The sequence below is a fragment of the Mobula birostris genome, chromosome 9 (assembly GCF_030028105.1).
Source record: "Mobula birostris isolate sMobBir1 chromosome 9, sMobBir1.hap1, whole genome shotgun sequence".
NCBI classification, from domain to species: Eukaryota; Metazoa; Chordata; class Chondrichthyes; order Myliobatiformes; family Myliobatidae; genus Mobula; species Mobula birostris.
In genome coordinates, this window is record NC_092378.1 from 100,799,250 (window position 1) to 100,816,136 (window position 16,887).

A 16,887-nucleotide genomic window follows, 5' to 3' on the forward strand; every position below is an offset into this window, starting at 1 on the left:
ATTGTGTGATTGATTGCCCCCAGCAAGAAGTAACAGATCGTACACTGCACACAATTATAAAGAAGTATATTTAAGAATGTTAATTTAAGCAAACAGTTACTAAATGAAGGAAAGAAAATACAAAAAAGGCCCATTACTCTTAAACAGTCAAATGTGCACTTAAGTTGGGGCTCACCTTGAACTTGTCTGTCACTCGTGCGCTGGACTCTCAGTCTGCGTGAAAGCACAGACCAGCTTCTAAATGTTGCTCAAAATCCATCTTGAACCAACGGGTCTCCCAAGGGAATATTGGTTGTTCCTCCATGAAGCCATTCATCTGCACAAAGCACCTTGTGCAACAGAGATGGCAGCCTCAGCCATCTTGTTTCCCCCTGCCTTCCTCCAGCTCCTGCCCACAGAGATCTCTGCACCTGCACCCTCTAGAACCTCCTGTCAAATCTACCATCCTGATTGGCCGACACCACGTTCCTAAGCTGAATAATAAAACTTCTTATCTCAGCTCGAACCCAAACAAGTCGAGAGTAGCACAGACTGCTCTTACAGAACTGCTAAAATGAAATGCCTATGGCGTAGCAGTAAAAATCTTAACCGGGACGTTACACTTAACTTCAGGGAGCAAGACACCAGGAAAGTGAATAAGAGATTTAACATTTTGTTTGAAAGTAAAAGTATTCTGTTTCCCTAGGGAACAGCCATGCATCAAACCTACACGGAAGGACCTCCAGAACCAGGCACCAGCTCGCGCTCTCATGGCCGATTTGGACCTGTGTTGTCCTGCCATGTCCGCTTCGCTTGCGGCGCCAACTCTCCTTCCTCAGTCCATGGTACCGCTGGAGCTGATGCACGTTTGTCCCCCTCAGCTGCAGCACCAAGTGCCTGCTCCACACGGGCCCTCGATCGCGGGGGGCGAGGAACTCTCCTGGAAGAGGCTGTTTGTGCCAGTGGAGACCATTCGGACAAGTAGGTGCAGCGAGACTGGCGTAACTTGTTCTGAGCTCACCTCGCCATGGAGAGAGGGCTCCAGTTGTCTGGAGCTCTGCTGTTGGGGGACAGTCCGAGGTGTAGGAGAAGGTGGTGTGTCACGTCAGGGTTGAAGGATGATGTTATCGAGTGATTCAGAGATGCTGCACAGGAACAGGCTCTTTGGAACCCATTTACACTAAACTTAGGTACATCGTGTTCTCCTCGTAGTCTTGTCAACTCCCTACAGATTCTGTAAATGGAATGAGCTGCCCGGATGGGAAGTAAACAAAAGTTTTTTCCATTGTATCTTGGTACAGGTGAGTGTAGTAAACTATAACCAACACCCTTCAGCAATACATCAGTGGCAATTTACAGTGGCCAGTTGATCAAACCTGCACGTGTTCTGGAAGAAGCCAGAGCACCTGGAGGAAGTCCACGCGGTAGCACGTGGCACCAGAGGTCAGGACTGAACCTGGGTGCCGGGCGCTGTGAGGTTGCAGCTCTCTGAGACACACCACTGTGCGGCTCCTGAAGGACGAGGGGTCCATTCCTGTTCAAAATGATAAAGCTCATGTTTTACAGCTGAGCTCAGGACTGTGTCTGAAGACAGGCACAGCCGTAACAGGTCCACGTAAGGGAGTGGGAGGCCCTCAATCCCTGTGGTTGACTTCCTCTCATTTGTGGGCCTATGTAGTACCTGGTCCAACAGCGTGTGTGTTTGTATAGCGTTTTTAGTATAGCCAAAGTTCCCTGAATGCTTGGCAGGTCTGTGTGAGGCAACATGTGACACCACCCTGCGTAAGGAGATCATAGGGCAAATGAGCTTAGCACGAGTCAAAGTTTTACAGAGCATCTTGAAAGAAGCAAGAGATGTAGAGGGAGAATATTTCAGAGGTTTTGCTTTGGAACCTAAAGACTTGGCAGTTGATAGGGGAGTGATCAAGTCCGGAGGCAGAAGGACAGGTGCTACCACTTACAGGACGTAGATCAGCTCAGGACTCGTACAAGGATCCTGTCAGTCCAGGACATTACAGCCGAAAGAGGCCTTCCTTGAGTCATTGACTGTGCTGGTGAAGGAGGTGGAGTGCATGGATACTGAACTATCTGAGGGATGGTTTACTCTGCCAAACGTCTGCCTTATCAGCACACTCTCCCCAGATCCCCTGCACTCCCCAGCCATGCCCTGAGCTGCCAAGGTACATTTTAGTCTCCTCTGAGTATATAAAGAAAAAAGTGGAATAACTGGAAATTTGATTAAAAGTGGAAAGTACAAAATCTGATGAGGGAAAATATCGACCAAAAGGGTGCTTGGTTTTGTGTTTTTATTTTTCTGATTTTCCTGCTGCCCTGGGTGGTGGACTGGCGGATCAGTGACTGTATAGGGGGCACTGCAGTACCCTCATTACCTCTATCCATGCTGCATCTGCAATTACTTCCTTCCACAGGTCATATACCGCCTGTCACAGTCTACGACAAAAATGGCTTCCGAGTCCTCTTTCACTTTGCCAAAGCCTCCTCCTTACCCTCACAGAGGCCGGACCTGTTGGTTGTTATCATCTCTATGCTGAGCACATTGCCTGGACCAATAAAGGGCATCCTTTTCCAAGCCGCTGTGCCGAAGGTGAGGCTCCTCAATGCAGTCGTCTGGGGCTCCACGTGTGTGTTATCCTGCTAGTAATTTCATTCCGGTTTAACTTGTTGCTAAAGTGTGGTTCCTCTGTCTCTGGGGCATTCTCACCTGCACAGTGTTGGCTTTTGTTATTTCACACATGTCTTGAGCTCTGGTTTGTGTGTTTGTTTCCAGGTGATGAGGGTGAAGCTACAACCTGCCTCTGGCACAGAGCTTCCTTCATTCAATCCCCTCCTCCCACCGCCGGTCATCTCACAAGTCATGCTCCTTGACAATCCTCGCAAGGTAAGGTACTGGACATCCTGCTTTCACCCGGTAAAGTAACCGTGCTCCAGAAGTGTTATATTCTGTATAACACTTATATCCCATATTCCGGGATGTTTCTACGTTCACCTCCGGCCTATTGATACAGGCTGTCCTGACAATATGACGGGATTCTCTTCCTGAGAACGATTTGTGACTCAGACTGTTACCAAGCTGGAACTGTGTGTGGGAGAGGATCACAGATACAGTTGTGGTGGGGGAATGAGCAGGTGAAGGAAGAGTGGCTGCCACTCGGCCTCACTGACAGAGAGAAAGTCTGCTTTGGGCTCCCAGCTCGGCTAGGCTCAACTCAGCCCTCAATTGTAGTGGGTCAGTGAGGTGTGGGTGGAGCGCAGGGGCTGGGAACAGGGAAATGCCTCCTTTCCACCAGCAGAGGATGCCAACAGCCCCACTGCAGCCTGCAAATCCATCCTGCCTATCTCCCAAATGCCTCCTCTTACATTTCAGCTGGCATTCATAACCTGGGGAAGGCCTGCTTGCCAGGTTGGTTAAATTACGACTAGCAGAATGGCTGTTTATTCACACTTAAGTAGGTGAAGAGTTGTGTTTTCCGATGTGTGTTAAAGATGTAGATCTGGGAGTGCAAGCCACAATTCCAAAATTTGTTGTTGACACAAAGCTGCAAACTGTGAAGAGGAAAATTAGAGCAGCTTGTAAACGGGCTGGTGAAAAGGCAGGTGAAGTTTAATGTCAAAAAACATGAAATTATTATCTTGATAGGAAGAAGTAGGTGAGGCATTGTAGAATAAAGAATATTATTCCAAAGGGAGTGCAGGAATAAAGGGACCTGGGGTAGGGGTGAACAATATCATTGAACATCCGGGGAAGATTGTGAAATAGACAGGTATATTTTCTGGGTTTTATCAATAGAGGCATAGCTTATAAAAGTAGGGAGGTAATACTGCACTTTTATAAAACACTGGTCCAAACTCACCTGGAGTAATGTGTTTAATTCTAGTCATCACATTTCAGAAAGGATGTAAAGCTTGCAGAGGGGTCCAGAAAAGAACAGCTCTTGAAATGAGGGGTAACTACTACAAGGATAGGTTAGAGAGACTGGACCTGTTTTTGTTAATGAGATAGATGAGAGGTTTGGATGGAGAGATGGACAGAGTGGATTGGGGGAGAGGTGGTGTTGGGGATGGGGAGGCTGTTCTTGCTGTTTGAGGATCAGAGGTTATGGGGATAGAGTGATATGAGGAAGGAAAAATCTTTATACGCAACTTGTTGTTGGACTTTGGGATGCACTGTCTGCAGATCTGGTAGAGGCAGGTTCCATTGAGCAAAAAGTATGAATATACAGTGAGGGAAAATCAGGAAGACTAAGAAGAGGCTTGAAGTGAAACTCCTGAGTTGTTCTGATAGTGAGACAGAATGGACAGGGTGAGCCGAGAAAACACCTTATGCTCTATAACTATACTCTTGATTTAATACTCCCACTCCAGAATCTATCTGCAAAATTGTTCCCATTTTGGATTCTCTGATGAATTGGGTTTATCAATCTCATCTTTTTCCTTTGATCAATTTCCTAATTCTAAGCTGGTTTTTATAAATGGGAAAAGAAACAAGCTGAGCTTCATCACAGTTGTGCTGGTGGAACAGAGCCAATTCTACTACAGTATCCTCAGGGTGCCAAGGTCAGTTGAAAATTGAGTGGCCACGTGACTTTCAGGGTTACCAATCATGGGTGGACAGTCAAAAAAGAGTTTTTTTTTAATCATGTGGCGCCCTCCTGTCTTTGGCCACTAATATGTACACCCTCATGAGGCCCTTTCCACACATTGTTCCACCCTTCCAATGCTTTGCTTCCTGTATACATTCACCTTTGTGAGGCAATCATCTGGCTGGTCCCACCTCGGGTCTAACTTCCTCGCTAACTTCATCCGTACTGAATGCACTTGATGGTCAATGTTTGTCATCTCCCATCTCTTGTCATAGTTGGATCTTGGACCCTCAGGTCTTCCCAATTCAGTCAACCACCTTTGCTCCATCTCTGAAATCATAAAACTACAATGGATTTCAATTAATTGGGTTATCCGTTAATCGGGGTAGCCACCTATTTGGGGCAACTCCGTTGGGATTCTCCTTGTTTATTTGGGACACTGTGTTGCTTAATTGGGGCAGGAGACTGTTGCTGAACAATTTCGCACTAGTGCCTGTCACATGTACCTGTGTGGCCATTAGACACTATACCGTGCTTAGAGTGATCAGTTTTTAAATAGCGCTTGTTGCATGTGTTTATCTTCAAAATGCAGTAATTTTTGTTAATAGTTGTTGAGAAATAAGCAGTAAGACAATTCAGAACTGTTTTGCTCACTGCTGTCTCAAGCTTGGAGATGCCAGTAACATCGGGAGTGAAAATGAAATGATTTAGTACTTTAACATGTTAGGAACTACGAAGGATTTGAAGGTTGTGACAATCATCTTGGATGTTACAATAAAATGAAGATTTAGAGGATGCAGTTGTCGAAAACATTGTATATAGACAGTTGATTATCTGCACAAGGTGTCTCTGCTGGTTTTGTCCATTTACAGTCAATCAAAAGAAGACAGCAGCATACACTCACAAAAGTTGCTGGTGAACGCAGCAGGCCAGGCAGCATCTGTAGGAAGAGGTGCAGTCGACGTTTCAGGCCGAGACCCTTCGTCAGGACTAACTGAAGGAAGATCCCTTACTCACTCTTCCTTCAGTTAGTCCTGACGAAGGGTCTCGGCCTGAAACGTCGACTGCACCTCTTCCTACAGATGCTGCCTGGCCTGCTGCGTTCACCAGCAATTTTTGTGTGTGTGTTGCTTGAATTTCCAGCATCTGCAGAATTCCTGTTGTTAGCAGCATACACTGGATGAATTCCTCTGCCGATAACAATTGGGAACTAATGCAGTTTTATAGTACTGTAGTATGACTAGTGTTCTAATCTGTCTTGTATTTCATTTCAATACATAATTTGTTACTCAGTTAAACAGCAGTTTGTCTTTTTTTCCTATCTTTTTAACTACTTCCATGAAACTTTGGCAAATTAGGGCAGCTGCTTAATTGGGCCAAAATGTACTGGTCCCAATGTGTCGCAGTTAACTAGAATCAACTGTATTAGGTTTGCATTCAAAGCAAATAAGTGAATGTCTTGTTAGCACCACAGTAATGTTTCTTGTCACCGCATCAGAACTGTGGAGGTTAATCACTTATTTCTGCCCTGGAGAGTTGGTTTTTATACGTGTCTTTGTTAATTTCTGTTGCCTGTTCTGTGCCTGGTTTCAGGAGAAGGTCCGTTTGCGATACAAGCTGCACTACACCCTGGCTGAGCAGCCCTTCACAGAGACTGGAGAAGTCACTGAGCTCCCAGCTGTGGAAACCTGGGGTACTCTTTGAGGAATGAGAGAAGGTCACAAGACAGACCACCTGAAGGAGTTTGACACCATACACCCCAGCACCAGGACCATTGTTTGGTGATACCAAAACACAACAGGATTCCCATGAATTAAATTGGATTCCCCGTTGGGACAGATGACACCAGAGTTCGAAGGATGGGATCCTAATTTTGCCAAATTACATTTCACTTACCCCCTCTTTCTGTAATGTTGCTGGCTGGAACAGAAGAATAGTCCTGTTAATTAATACTCATTTATAGTTCCTATTGCCTAACGCAAGTGGCCTTGTCCTCTGTCACATCTGCACACATCACCCCAATAATATTTTTAATCAGTGTGGCTCACACTGTGAGGTGTCACTTGCAGGGGTTAAGAAGCCTTGTTTGTTTTAACAACCCCTCCAGTACATCTTTGTTATAAAGTTTGTCAATGGCAGCAGAGCAGATGCTGCATGTTTGCCTTTTCACTCCAGTCTTTACATTTCCAGACAATTAGTTAGAACTTGGAACAGCAGCAAGTTGAAGAATTCTGTTCAAGTAGTCATTTAATTGTCTTTCACTGCATAGAAAATGCAAACAATGGAAATAGGTGGGATTATTTGGATTGGTGGAGGCTTAGTAATTTGAGTGTTCATCTTCACTGTAAAACACAAAGTTCAAAGTACATTTATGATCCAAATGTACAGTATACATTATACAACTAGTCTCCTTACAGACAGCCACAAAACAAAGAAACCTTAAAAGAACCCATTTCAAAAAAGACCATCAAACACCCAATGTGCAGAGGGGGAAAAAATATGCAAACAATAAAAGTAAGCAAATGGAATTCACAAGTTCAGTTTTTATGAAATTGAATCATTTGGATCTGCAATTGTTCTGCAGAGAAATGCATTCACTGGAAGGGAAATAAGAAATGACATTTTGCTTCCAGCTCTAAGTACCAAAGTTGACCTTTCCATCCACAAGATGCCCCAACTCTTCACTCTTGCTTGCAGTTTGTCACCACATAATGAGGCAGTGAACAGAGAGGAAATAGCATTAATTTGAAGGGAATAGTGGAATTCATAAAGGCCACCCAGTCCCTTAAGCCCACTGTAACTCCTCATTTCTAGCAACAATTTTACCCAAAAGTGGTACAGCCTGTCACTGAAGGTCTATGGTGAGGATTGGTCACCTGGGTGATGGTGACACCTACAGGCTCAAAATCAGTATTGCACTGGTTTTTAAATTGCACTCAGTTACAGACCCAAAGTATTCACTGTTCCTCCTTGGAACTGATGCGTCCTGACTTGCTGAGCTTTTTTCCCAGTATATTCTGTTTTTCTTTGTTTCAGATTTCAAGACTCTGCAGTTTTTTAAAAATTTTAATTTAAAATTTACTTACCCCTTGTTCATTTTGTTTGCAGGTATCTTTTTCAATATGTAGGAGGTAAGGATTTCTAGAATCTAAACAAAAAAGTATTCTGTTCTCAGAGGGCTTAGCATGGTCTTAAATGAAAAAATCATTTTTCTGTTGGAAAGAATAGTGAAGACATTTGAAAATATTCTCTGGGAATATGACAGCTTATTTTGAGTGAAGAACTAATTTACAATTAAGAACATTCTTGGAAATTAATTATGGGAAGAGAGATTAGTCTTGCAACTATAATTCAAATATTTATATTTTTGTAATATAAAAGAATGACCCGTTTAAACTTGTGCCTGCAGAAGCAATGACTTTCCAGTTCAGGGAAAGTAATATTCTTATCAATAGCAAAGCATTCAAACCAACATCTGGGGAGTCTGAGCCTAGAAATGAAGAGAAAGATTTACATTTATAGAATACCTATCATTTCCCTTTCAGAATCCACCAAAACATTTTACAGCTGATAAAATGAATTTGATTGCACTGTTGTAATGAGTCAAAGCGATGGCTAATTCATGTTCACACTGATGAGCAGCACTGACAAATGACCAAGTAATCTGATGTACAATTATTGGTCAATGACCTGGGAATCGTGCCACTGCTCTTCCTTGAACAGTGTCATGGGGTCTTTTATAAACAGATCGTGCAGTAATGAAAGCCCTCGTTTGAAAAGTTGCATCGCCAACAGAGCAGCACTACAGCTGAACATTGACCAGGATTTTTGGGCTCAAGCCTTTGGTGTGGACGAGCTATCTGCTCAAGAGGCGAGATTGCAGCCAGCTGGTACTTCACATTAATGAATAAAACCTAGAACTGCCTACTTCTGATGATGCTCCTGTGAAATATTGAGACATTTTACTATGTTAATGGCACTTCTGAGTGCAGGTTAATAAGGGTACGTGCTTTATCTGTTGATGCTACTTGTGCACAGCCACAGACAATGCAATTGTGGGAACGGTGTTAATTTACTTCACTGAACCAGTTTTAGAATTTCTGTTTTAAGAATGGTAAAATAAATCTTTTAAATTCCTCAGCTTTTCTGTACTTTGTCGCCTCATTCAATCGCCATGTCTGATGGATGTCAGAGGTTCAAACTTCTCACTGTGTCCATTTTTTTTTTTAAAAAAAAGGTTTATCATGTAACACACAATGGCTGGAGGAGCTCAGCAGGCCAGGCAGCATCTACGGAAAAGAGTGAACAGTCGACGTTTCTGGCCGAGCCCCTTCGGGGCGGGAAAGGAAGAGAAGTCAGAGTTAAAAAGGTGGGGGAGGTGAAGAAAGGTGGCAGGTGGTAGGTGAAACTGGGGAGAGGAGTGAAGTAAAGAGCTGGTAGGTTGATGGATTAAAGGGCTGGAGAAGGAGAAATCTGAAAGGAAAGGACAGAAGGCCATCAGAGAACAGGAAGGGGGAGAAGCACCTGAGAGGTGATGGAGATAAGGTAAGAGAGGGGAAACAAGAATGCGGAATGGTGAAGTGGGGGGGCACAATAACTAGAAGTTAGAGAAATCTATGTTCATGCCTTCAGTTTGGAAGCTACCAAGACTGAATAAAGGTGTTGCTCCTCCAACCTGAGTTTGGCCTCATCGCGGCAGTAGAGGAAGCCGTGGACTGGCATGTCAGAATGGGAAGTAGAATTGAAATAGGTGGCCACCATGTAACCTTACATCCCACTGTTCAGCTCATCAAAAATCCCAAAGCCAACTCAAATTACAGTTCAGCGACATAGACTATCATAAGGCATTTAAAATCAGTGGAGAGATATCACCAACGTTACAAGATCATAGAAAGCACCCTGTACAAATACATCACAAGTTTAGTATGGCATCTGCTCTGCCCAAGACTACAAGAAATTGCAGAGTTTTGAACACAGCCCAGTCCATGATGCAACCTGCCTCCCCTCCTTTGCATCTATACTTCCTGCTACCTTAGGAAATACCCAACATAATCAAAAACACTCTCACCTCGGTTATTATCTCTTTCCTCCCAATGGGCAGAAGATAGCAGCTGAAGAAACACACCAGGCTCAAGAACAGCTTCTATCCCGCAGTTGGGCCCTTGAAAACAGAAACAGGTGAAATTATTATGGAGAACAAGGAAATGGCAGACGAGCTGAACAGGTACTTTGGATCTGTCTTCACTAGGGAGGACACAAACAATCTCCCAGATGTAATAGTGGCCAGAGGACCTACGGTAACAGAGGAACTAAAGGAAATTCGCATCAGACACAAAATGGTGTTGGGTAAACTGATGGGACTGAAGGCTGATAAATCCTCAGGGCCTGATGGTCTGCACCCCAGGGTACTTAAGGAGGTGGCTCTAGAAATCGTGGATGCATTGGTAATCATTTAACAATGTTCTATAGATTCAGGATCAGTTCTTGCGGATTGGAGGGTAGCTAATGTTATCCCACTTTTTAAGAAAGGAGGGAGAGAGAAAACAGGCAATTATAGACCAATTAGTCTGACATCAGTGGTGGGGAAGATGCTGGAATCAATTATAAAAGATGTAATAGCGGCATATTTGGATAGCAGTGGCAGGATAGGTCCAAGTCAGCATGGATTTACGAAGGGGAAATCATGCTTGACTAATCTGCTGAAATTTTTTGAGAATGTAACTATGAAAATGGGAAAGCCAGTGGATGTAGTGTACCTGGACTTTCAGAAAGCCTTTGATAAGGTCCCACATGGGAGGTTAGTGTGTGCAAAATTGGAGCAAATGGCATTGGGGGTAGGGTACTGACATGGATAGAAAATTGGTTGGCAGACAGGAAACAAAGAGTAGAGATTAATGGGTCCTTTTCAGAATGGCAGGCAGTGACTAGTGGAGTACCGCAAGGCTCGGTGCTGGGACTGCAGCTATTTACAATATACATTAATGATTTAAATGAAGGGATTAAAAGTAACATTAGCAAATTTGCAAATGACACAAAGCTGGGTGGCAGTGTGAAATGTGAGGAGGATGTTATGAGAATGCAAGGTGACTAGGACGGGTTGGGTGAGTGGGCAGATGCATGGCAGATGCAGTTTAATGTGGATAAATGTGAAGTTATCCACTTTGGTGGCAAGAACAGGAAGGCAGATTACTATCTGAATGGTGTCAAGTTAGGAAAAGAGGAAGTACAATGAGATCTAGGTGTTCTTGTACATCAGTCACTGAAAGTAAGCATGCAGGTACAGCAGGCAGTGAAGAAAGCTAATGGCATGCTGGCCTTCATAACAAGGGGAACTGAGTACAAGAGCAAAGAGGTCCTTCTGCAGCTGTACAGGGCCTGGTAAGACCACACCTGGAATATTGTGTACAGTTTTGGTCTCCAAATTTGAGGAAGGACATTCTAGCTATTAAGGGAGTGCAGCGTAGGTTCACGAGGTTAATTCCCGGGATGGCGGGACTGTCATATGTTGAAAGATTGGAGCGACTTGGGTTGTATACACTGGAACTTAGAAGGATGAGAGGGGATCTGATTGAAACATATAAAATTTTTAAGGGTTTGGACACGCTAGAGGTAGGAAGCATGTTCCCGATGTTGGGGAGAGTCCAGAACCAGAGGCCACAGTTTAAGAATAAGGGGTAGACAATTTAGAATGGAGTTGAGGAAAAACTTTTTCACACAGAGGGTTGTGGTTCTGTGGAATGCTCTGCCTCAGAAGGCAGTGGAGGCCAATTCTCTGGATTCTTTCAAAAAAGAGTTAGATAGAGCTCTTGAAGATAGCAGAGTGAAGAAATATGGGGAGAAGGCAGGAAAAGGGTACTGATTGTGGATGATCAGCCATGATCACAGTGAATGGTGGTGCTGGCTCGAAGGGCTGAATGGCCTACTCCTGCACCTATTGTCTATTGTTGTAAGACTCTTGAACAGCCCTACTGTACAATAAAGACGAACTCTTGGTCTACCTCACAGCGTCCCTGGTACTTTGAACGTCTATGCTTTCTCTGTAACTGCAACACTACATTCTACTTTTTGCCCTCCCCTACCCCCGTTTGTACAACCTGATATCCCTGTGTACAGAATGACATGTAAAGAAAAGCTTTCACTGTTTCTCAGTACAGCTGACAATAATGAAGCAGCGAGTAATATGAAGAATCGCCATGGAAACAAGCCCACCGAGCCTGTGCTGACCACCAGGCACCCATTTTTATCCTGATCTTAACCAATTAGTTTCCCCCACATCAGCCCCAAGTTCTTCACAAGCAGCGGGTCTTCCAACCAACTATGCGGCCCAGTGCTTCGCTATCTCCAGGAATGGCCTGGAGGACGTGCATTCTCGGGGCTGGGAGGTTGGAGGTCAGGGGAGCGGCACCCATGGGCGACCCGGTTCTTGGCTCACTGAAGCATCGTGGGAGACTGAAACATTGAGGCTAGGACATCGGGACAGCTGGTGGTGTGTTCTGCTAATCGCTGGATGCTGTCGGAGGAAGGTCTCTGTACTCCAGCGATTCCTCTCTCTCTTTCGATGGTGAGAGAGAGCCTATCCATCCTCGACAGTGGGGGGAGGGGGTGGTTGTGTGGGGTATTTAGAGAGGTGATGCGGAAGATTTGGAGCGTTGAATCCGCTCATTGTTGCAGGAGCAACCTCTCACATCCTCGATGGGGAGAGAGCGCCATCGTGCTGGTTTGTGAACTGTAGTTTGATGGACTAGGTCAATGGACTCTAGTGCTTCTGCTCCTCACACAGTGAGGGAGTGGGGTGGCTCAGTGTTTCTGGCACTGATGATGGGGAGGAGGTGGACAATGCTTTTGCTGGTGCTTGTGCAAAGGGAGGGGGGATCCAATGTTTCTACTGTTCCATGGGGTTTCTTTGTTTCGTGGTTTCTGTGAAGAGGATGAATTTCAGGTAGTATACTGTATACTCTGATAGTAAAAGTACTTTGAAATTCTACACCTTTATACACTAACAGCATTTTACAATGGCCAATTATTCTACTGGTCTGTATGTTTTTGGAATGTGGGAGGAAGCCCATGCAGCCATTGGGAGAATGTGAACTTCACACAGATGGTGTTGGAAATCAGGATCAAACCAGGGTCTGCAAGGCAGTGATTACACCAGCTTTGCAAACTCCTCCAGCAGGATGAGGGAACCAATTTCAGAGTACTTTCCCTCACCAACAGGCCTATAATTACAATCAGCTGCCTCTAGAGATCAGGGCCATAGCTCTACTCTGAGTGATAGATCAGAGATAGATCCCAAGAATTTTCCATAACTTAAGAGCAACTTAAGGAGGTTCTCAGTCTTCTTGAAAATGGTAACATCCTCAGCAGCTTGTGGGAATCCATGGCCAATGACCACTCAAATTACAGAAGCTTCAGGGCTGGCTGTGAGAACCTCATGCTTGTTCTGCAGAAGCTTACATGTTAACCCCATCCATCTTGTCAATCACCTCCCATCCCACCTCACAACATGCCGGAGGAACTCAGCAGGTCGGGCAGCATCCATGGAAAAGATCGGTCGATGTTTCGGGCCGGAACCCTTCGTCAGGACTGGAGACTCCATTGTCCTTATTAGGGTTAAACACACACAGAAACCAGCACAGAAATAAGCAACCCCAAACTCAAGGGGACTGACTGAGGGGAAGAAGTCAGCTCCCTCTGAACCAGAGGGCTGTACCATTGATATTGGTGCTGGGACAAGACTGCTCCATGGGATGGTTCTCTACATCTAGTTGCCCCTTCTCTGGTTCAGTTCAGCCTGGCCATGGCTGAAGGCGGGTTATGGGGTCGTTTCTAGATTGTGGCTGCACTATTTCTGGGAACAACCTGCATTATCACCAATCAAACTTTTAGATTTTACCATGCAAAAAATGTCTTCAGCAATTTCCCACATCAAAGCCTACATTTTAAGAACACTTCATTAGCTTCAGTTCTTCATGGGGTGTCCTTGGGGCGATGGGATCACCGCCACTGGCTAAACTATCCTACATTTCACTGAATGTAACAAATAAACTTAATCTGAAATCATACCCAGGGATTTGCCCTCACCAAGATGGCGGCCACGAGGTCCCGCTGACCACTTTACGGCGTTTTGTTATTTTGCGACCGCAGTTTAGCTATATCCGGTTTCCGCATGTGTGGCGGCGGATTTTACGGTCGTTCCGAGATTGTGGCCGCGCTTTTTCTGTGGTTTGTGCGGGGGCTGGGGGAGAGGGTGGCACGGGGTAGGTCGGGTCGGGCCGGGCCGAGCCGAGCTGAGCCGAGTAGCGGCAGGGGCGGAGACCGAGGCCTACTATCTTCCGGCCCCCGACCCGAGGCTGGAAAGGTACCTGCCCGGTGGGTTCCGGGCTCCGAGCTGCCTGAAGCAATGAACCCGGAGGTTGTGGTTGCGAGTCCCTGGCCGAGAACCAGTATACGATGCTGGCAGAAAGAAGGGAGTCCTGTACTGTCGAAGCAGTGCGAGAAACCCCCTTCTACTGCTGTGGTGGACTGACAGGATCCCCCCGCACCACGGACATTCTCCCCGGGGTTCATACTTGTCATCACTGGATAGGTCGTCCATCGTCAGCTGCCGTGTCCTCTGACATTGACGATCATGGTCTATCCACGACCATAATTGTTCTTGGCAAATTTTCTACTGAAGAGGTCTGTCAATGCCTTCATCAGGGCAGTGCCTTTTGCAAGACGGGTGACCCCAGCCGTGATCAATATTCTTCAGAGATTGTCCTCAAATAACCAGGACTTGTGAAATGCATCAACTGCTCAAACCACTATCCACCACCTCCTCCCGTGGCTTCTCGTGATCCTAATTTTGGTGTGGGGGGGGCGGATTAGCAAATTGCTCGTGTTAACACAAAATACTCTGCAGATGCTTGCTCATGTTAACACCTTGCCCATGGGTAACCTGCAGGCGAGTGGAGGGAAGGAGCGCCTCACACCTCCTTTGGCAGCCCGCCACCCATATTGGATAGGTAGTCTGGCCACTATCTCTTTGTTGGTGGTGTTCATTGATGCCCCATTGCATTTATACTGTAGTGAGTAAAGATTCAGATAACAACCTGCCAAAAAGACTTTGTGGATAGAATGAACTGCAGTCAGTGATGGAAGATCTTGACCCAAAATGTTATTGGTGTGTTTCTCCCCACGTATTCTGCTTGAACTGCTGATATCCTCAAGCATTTTGTGTGTTGCTCCAGGTTCCAGCATCTGCGGTCTATGGTGTTTCAAACTGCCCCCTTTCTTGTATTGCTTTTGTTCAACAGCTGATTGACTGACATATTGGTTTCTTTTGTTGCCCAGACATATGCTTGCTATTGGACACGGAACAACATCGAATGATTGGGACATTCCCTGAATTAAAATTGGATTGAGTGCTTCAGTCCATGTGAAATGGATTTCTCAAAGTTCTTGGACGACAACTTCGATGTGAAGGGCTGGGTGAATGGGGCTTTCAAAACAGTTCAAAAGGAAGCCCCAGGGAAGGTCGACAGTCATGCCGCGACCCTGGTGATGAAGCTGCAGTTGTTCATTCAGGAGGTGAACAATGCAATCGAAGGTGTGTAACAATTATCCATATGAATTTATCTGGGGCTTCAGGATTATCTTTTAGTTACATGGATTCATGGAAGTGATCGCAGTGACCACTGCGCACAGTAACGCACAAATGATTTGCAAAGAAATTTAACGGGAGGGGCAGGAACATGTACACTGGTGACCCAGGATATGAAAACTTTGGCAAGGTTCCTCCGGAAATAAATCAGTGTAACATTAAATACAGTTCACTTGTACCTCTGTAAAAAGAAGGTTGGAGTGACTGGGATATGGACGGTTTATGTCCGTATTCACTGGGATAGGGATGGAGTGTGTCCGTATTCACTGGGGGATATACGGAATGTGTCCGTATTCACTGGGGGATGTACGGAGTGTGTGTGTGTATTCACTGGGGGATGTACGGGGTGTGTCCGTATTCACTGGGGGATGTACGGAGTGCGTTCGTATTCACTGGGGGATGTACGGAGTGCGTTCGTATTCACTGGGGGATGTGTGGAGTGTGTCCGTATTCACTGGGGGATGTACGGAGTGCGTTCGTATTCACTGGGGGATGTGTGGAGTGTGTCCGTATTCACTGGGGGATGTACGGAGTGTGTCCATATTCACTGGGGGATGTACAGAGTGTGTCTGTATTCACTGGGGGGAGGAGGGTGATGTATGGAGTGTGTCCGTATTCACTGGGAGATGCACGGGGTGTGTCCGTATTCACTGGGGGATGTACGGAGTGTGTCCGTATTCACTGGGGGATGTACAGAGTGTGTCCGTATTCACTGGGGGTGGGGTGATGTACGGAGTGTGTCCGTATTCACTGGGGGATGTACGGGGTGTGTCGGTATTCACTGGGGGATGCACGGGGTGTGTCCGTATTCACTGGGGGATGTACGGAGTGTGTCCGTATTCACTGGGGGATGTACGGAGTGTGTCTGTATTTACTGGGGGATGTATGGAGTGTGTCCGTATTCACTGGGGGATGCACGGAGTGTGTCCGTATTCACTGGGGGGTGTTGTACAGAGTGTGTGTGTATTCACTGGGGAATGTACGGGGTGTGTCCGTATTCACTGGGTGAAGTACGGAGTGTGTCCGTATTCACTGGGTGATGTATGGGGTGTGTCTGTATTCACTGGGGATGTACGGAGTGTGTCCGTATTCACTGGGTGATGTATGGGGTGTGTCCGTATTCACTGGGGGATGTACGGGGTGTGTCCGTATTCACTGGGGGTGGGGTGATGCACGGGGTGTGTCCGTATTCACTGGGTGATGTATGGGGTGTGTCTGTATTCACTGGGGATGTACGGAGTGTGTCCGTATTCACTGGGTGATGTATGGGGTGTGTCCGTATTCACTGGGGGATGTACGGGGTGTGTCCGTATTCACTGGGGGTGGGGTGATGCACGGGGTGTGTCCGTATTCACTGGGTGATGTATGGGGTGTGTCTGTATTCACTGGGGATGTACGGAGTGTGTCCGTATTCACTGGGGGATGTACGGAGTGTGTCCGTATTCACTGGGAGATGCACGGAGTTTGTCCGTATTCACTGGGTGATGTATGGAGTGTGTCCGTATTCACTGGGGGATGCACGGGGTGTGTCCGTATTCACTGGGGGTGGGGTGATGCACGGGGTGTGTCCGTATTCACTGGGGGATGCACGGGGTGTGTCCGTATTCACTGGGTGATGTATGGAGTGTGTCCGTATTCACTGGGGGGGGGTGATGTACAGAGTGT

At 46.1% G+C, this 16,887-nt stretch overlaps 2 protein-coding genes across 6 annotated transcripts in view; both read left to right on the forward strand.

Annotated features, from left to right (window-relative positions):
• LOC140202907 (ADP-ribosylation factor-binding protein GGA1-like) overlaps positions 1–8,720 on the forward strand; it is a 57,171-nt gene extending 48,451 nt beyond the window's left edge. For both annotated transcript variants that reach the window (XM_072268468.1, XM_072268469.1), the window contains 4 exons: positions 686–960; positions 2,409–2,584; positions 2,768–2,878; positions 6,174–8,720. In XM_072268468.1, the coding sequence (XP_072124569.1) occupies positions 686–960; positions 2,409–2,584; positions 2,768–2,878; positions 6,174–6,284 (673 nt within the window). In that variant the 3' untranslated portion in view covers positions 6,285–8,720. The remainder of the gene's footprint in view (positions 1–685; positions 961–2,408; positions 2,585–2,767; positions 2,879–6,173) is intronic.
• Positions 8,721–13,732: 5,012 nt separating this feature from the next.
• cog7 (component of oligomeric golgi complex 7) overlaps positions 13,733–16,887 on the forward strand; it is a 68,033-nt gene continuing 64,878 nt past the window's right edge. Inside the window, exons 1-2 of one of the 4 annotated variants that reach the window (XM_072268472.1) lie at positions 13,733–13,802; positions 14,913–15,168. In XM_072268472.1, coding sequence (XP_072124573.1) covers positions 15,003–15,168 — 166 coding nt within the window. In that variant the 5' untranslated portion in view covers positions 13,733–13,802; positions 14,913–15,002. Of the gene's footprint in view, positions 13,803–13,823; positions 15,169–16,887 lie in introns of those variants that run through there. The other 3 variants (XM_072268473.1, XM_072268474.1, XM_072268471.1) reach the window with 3 other exon arrangements.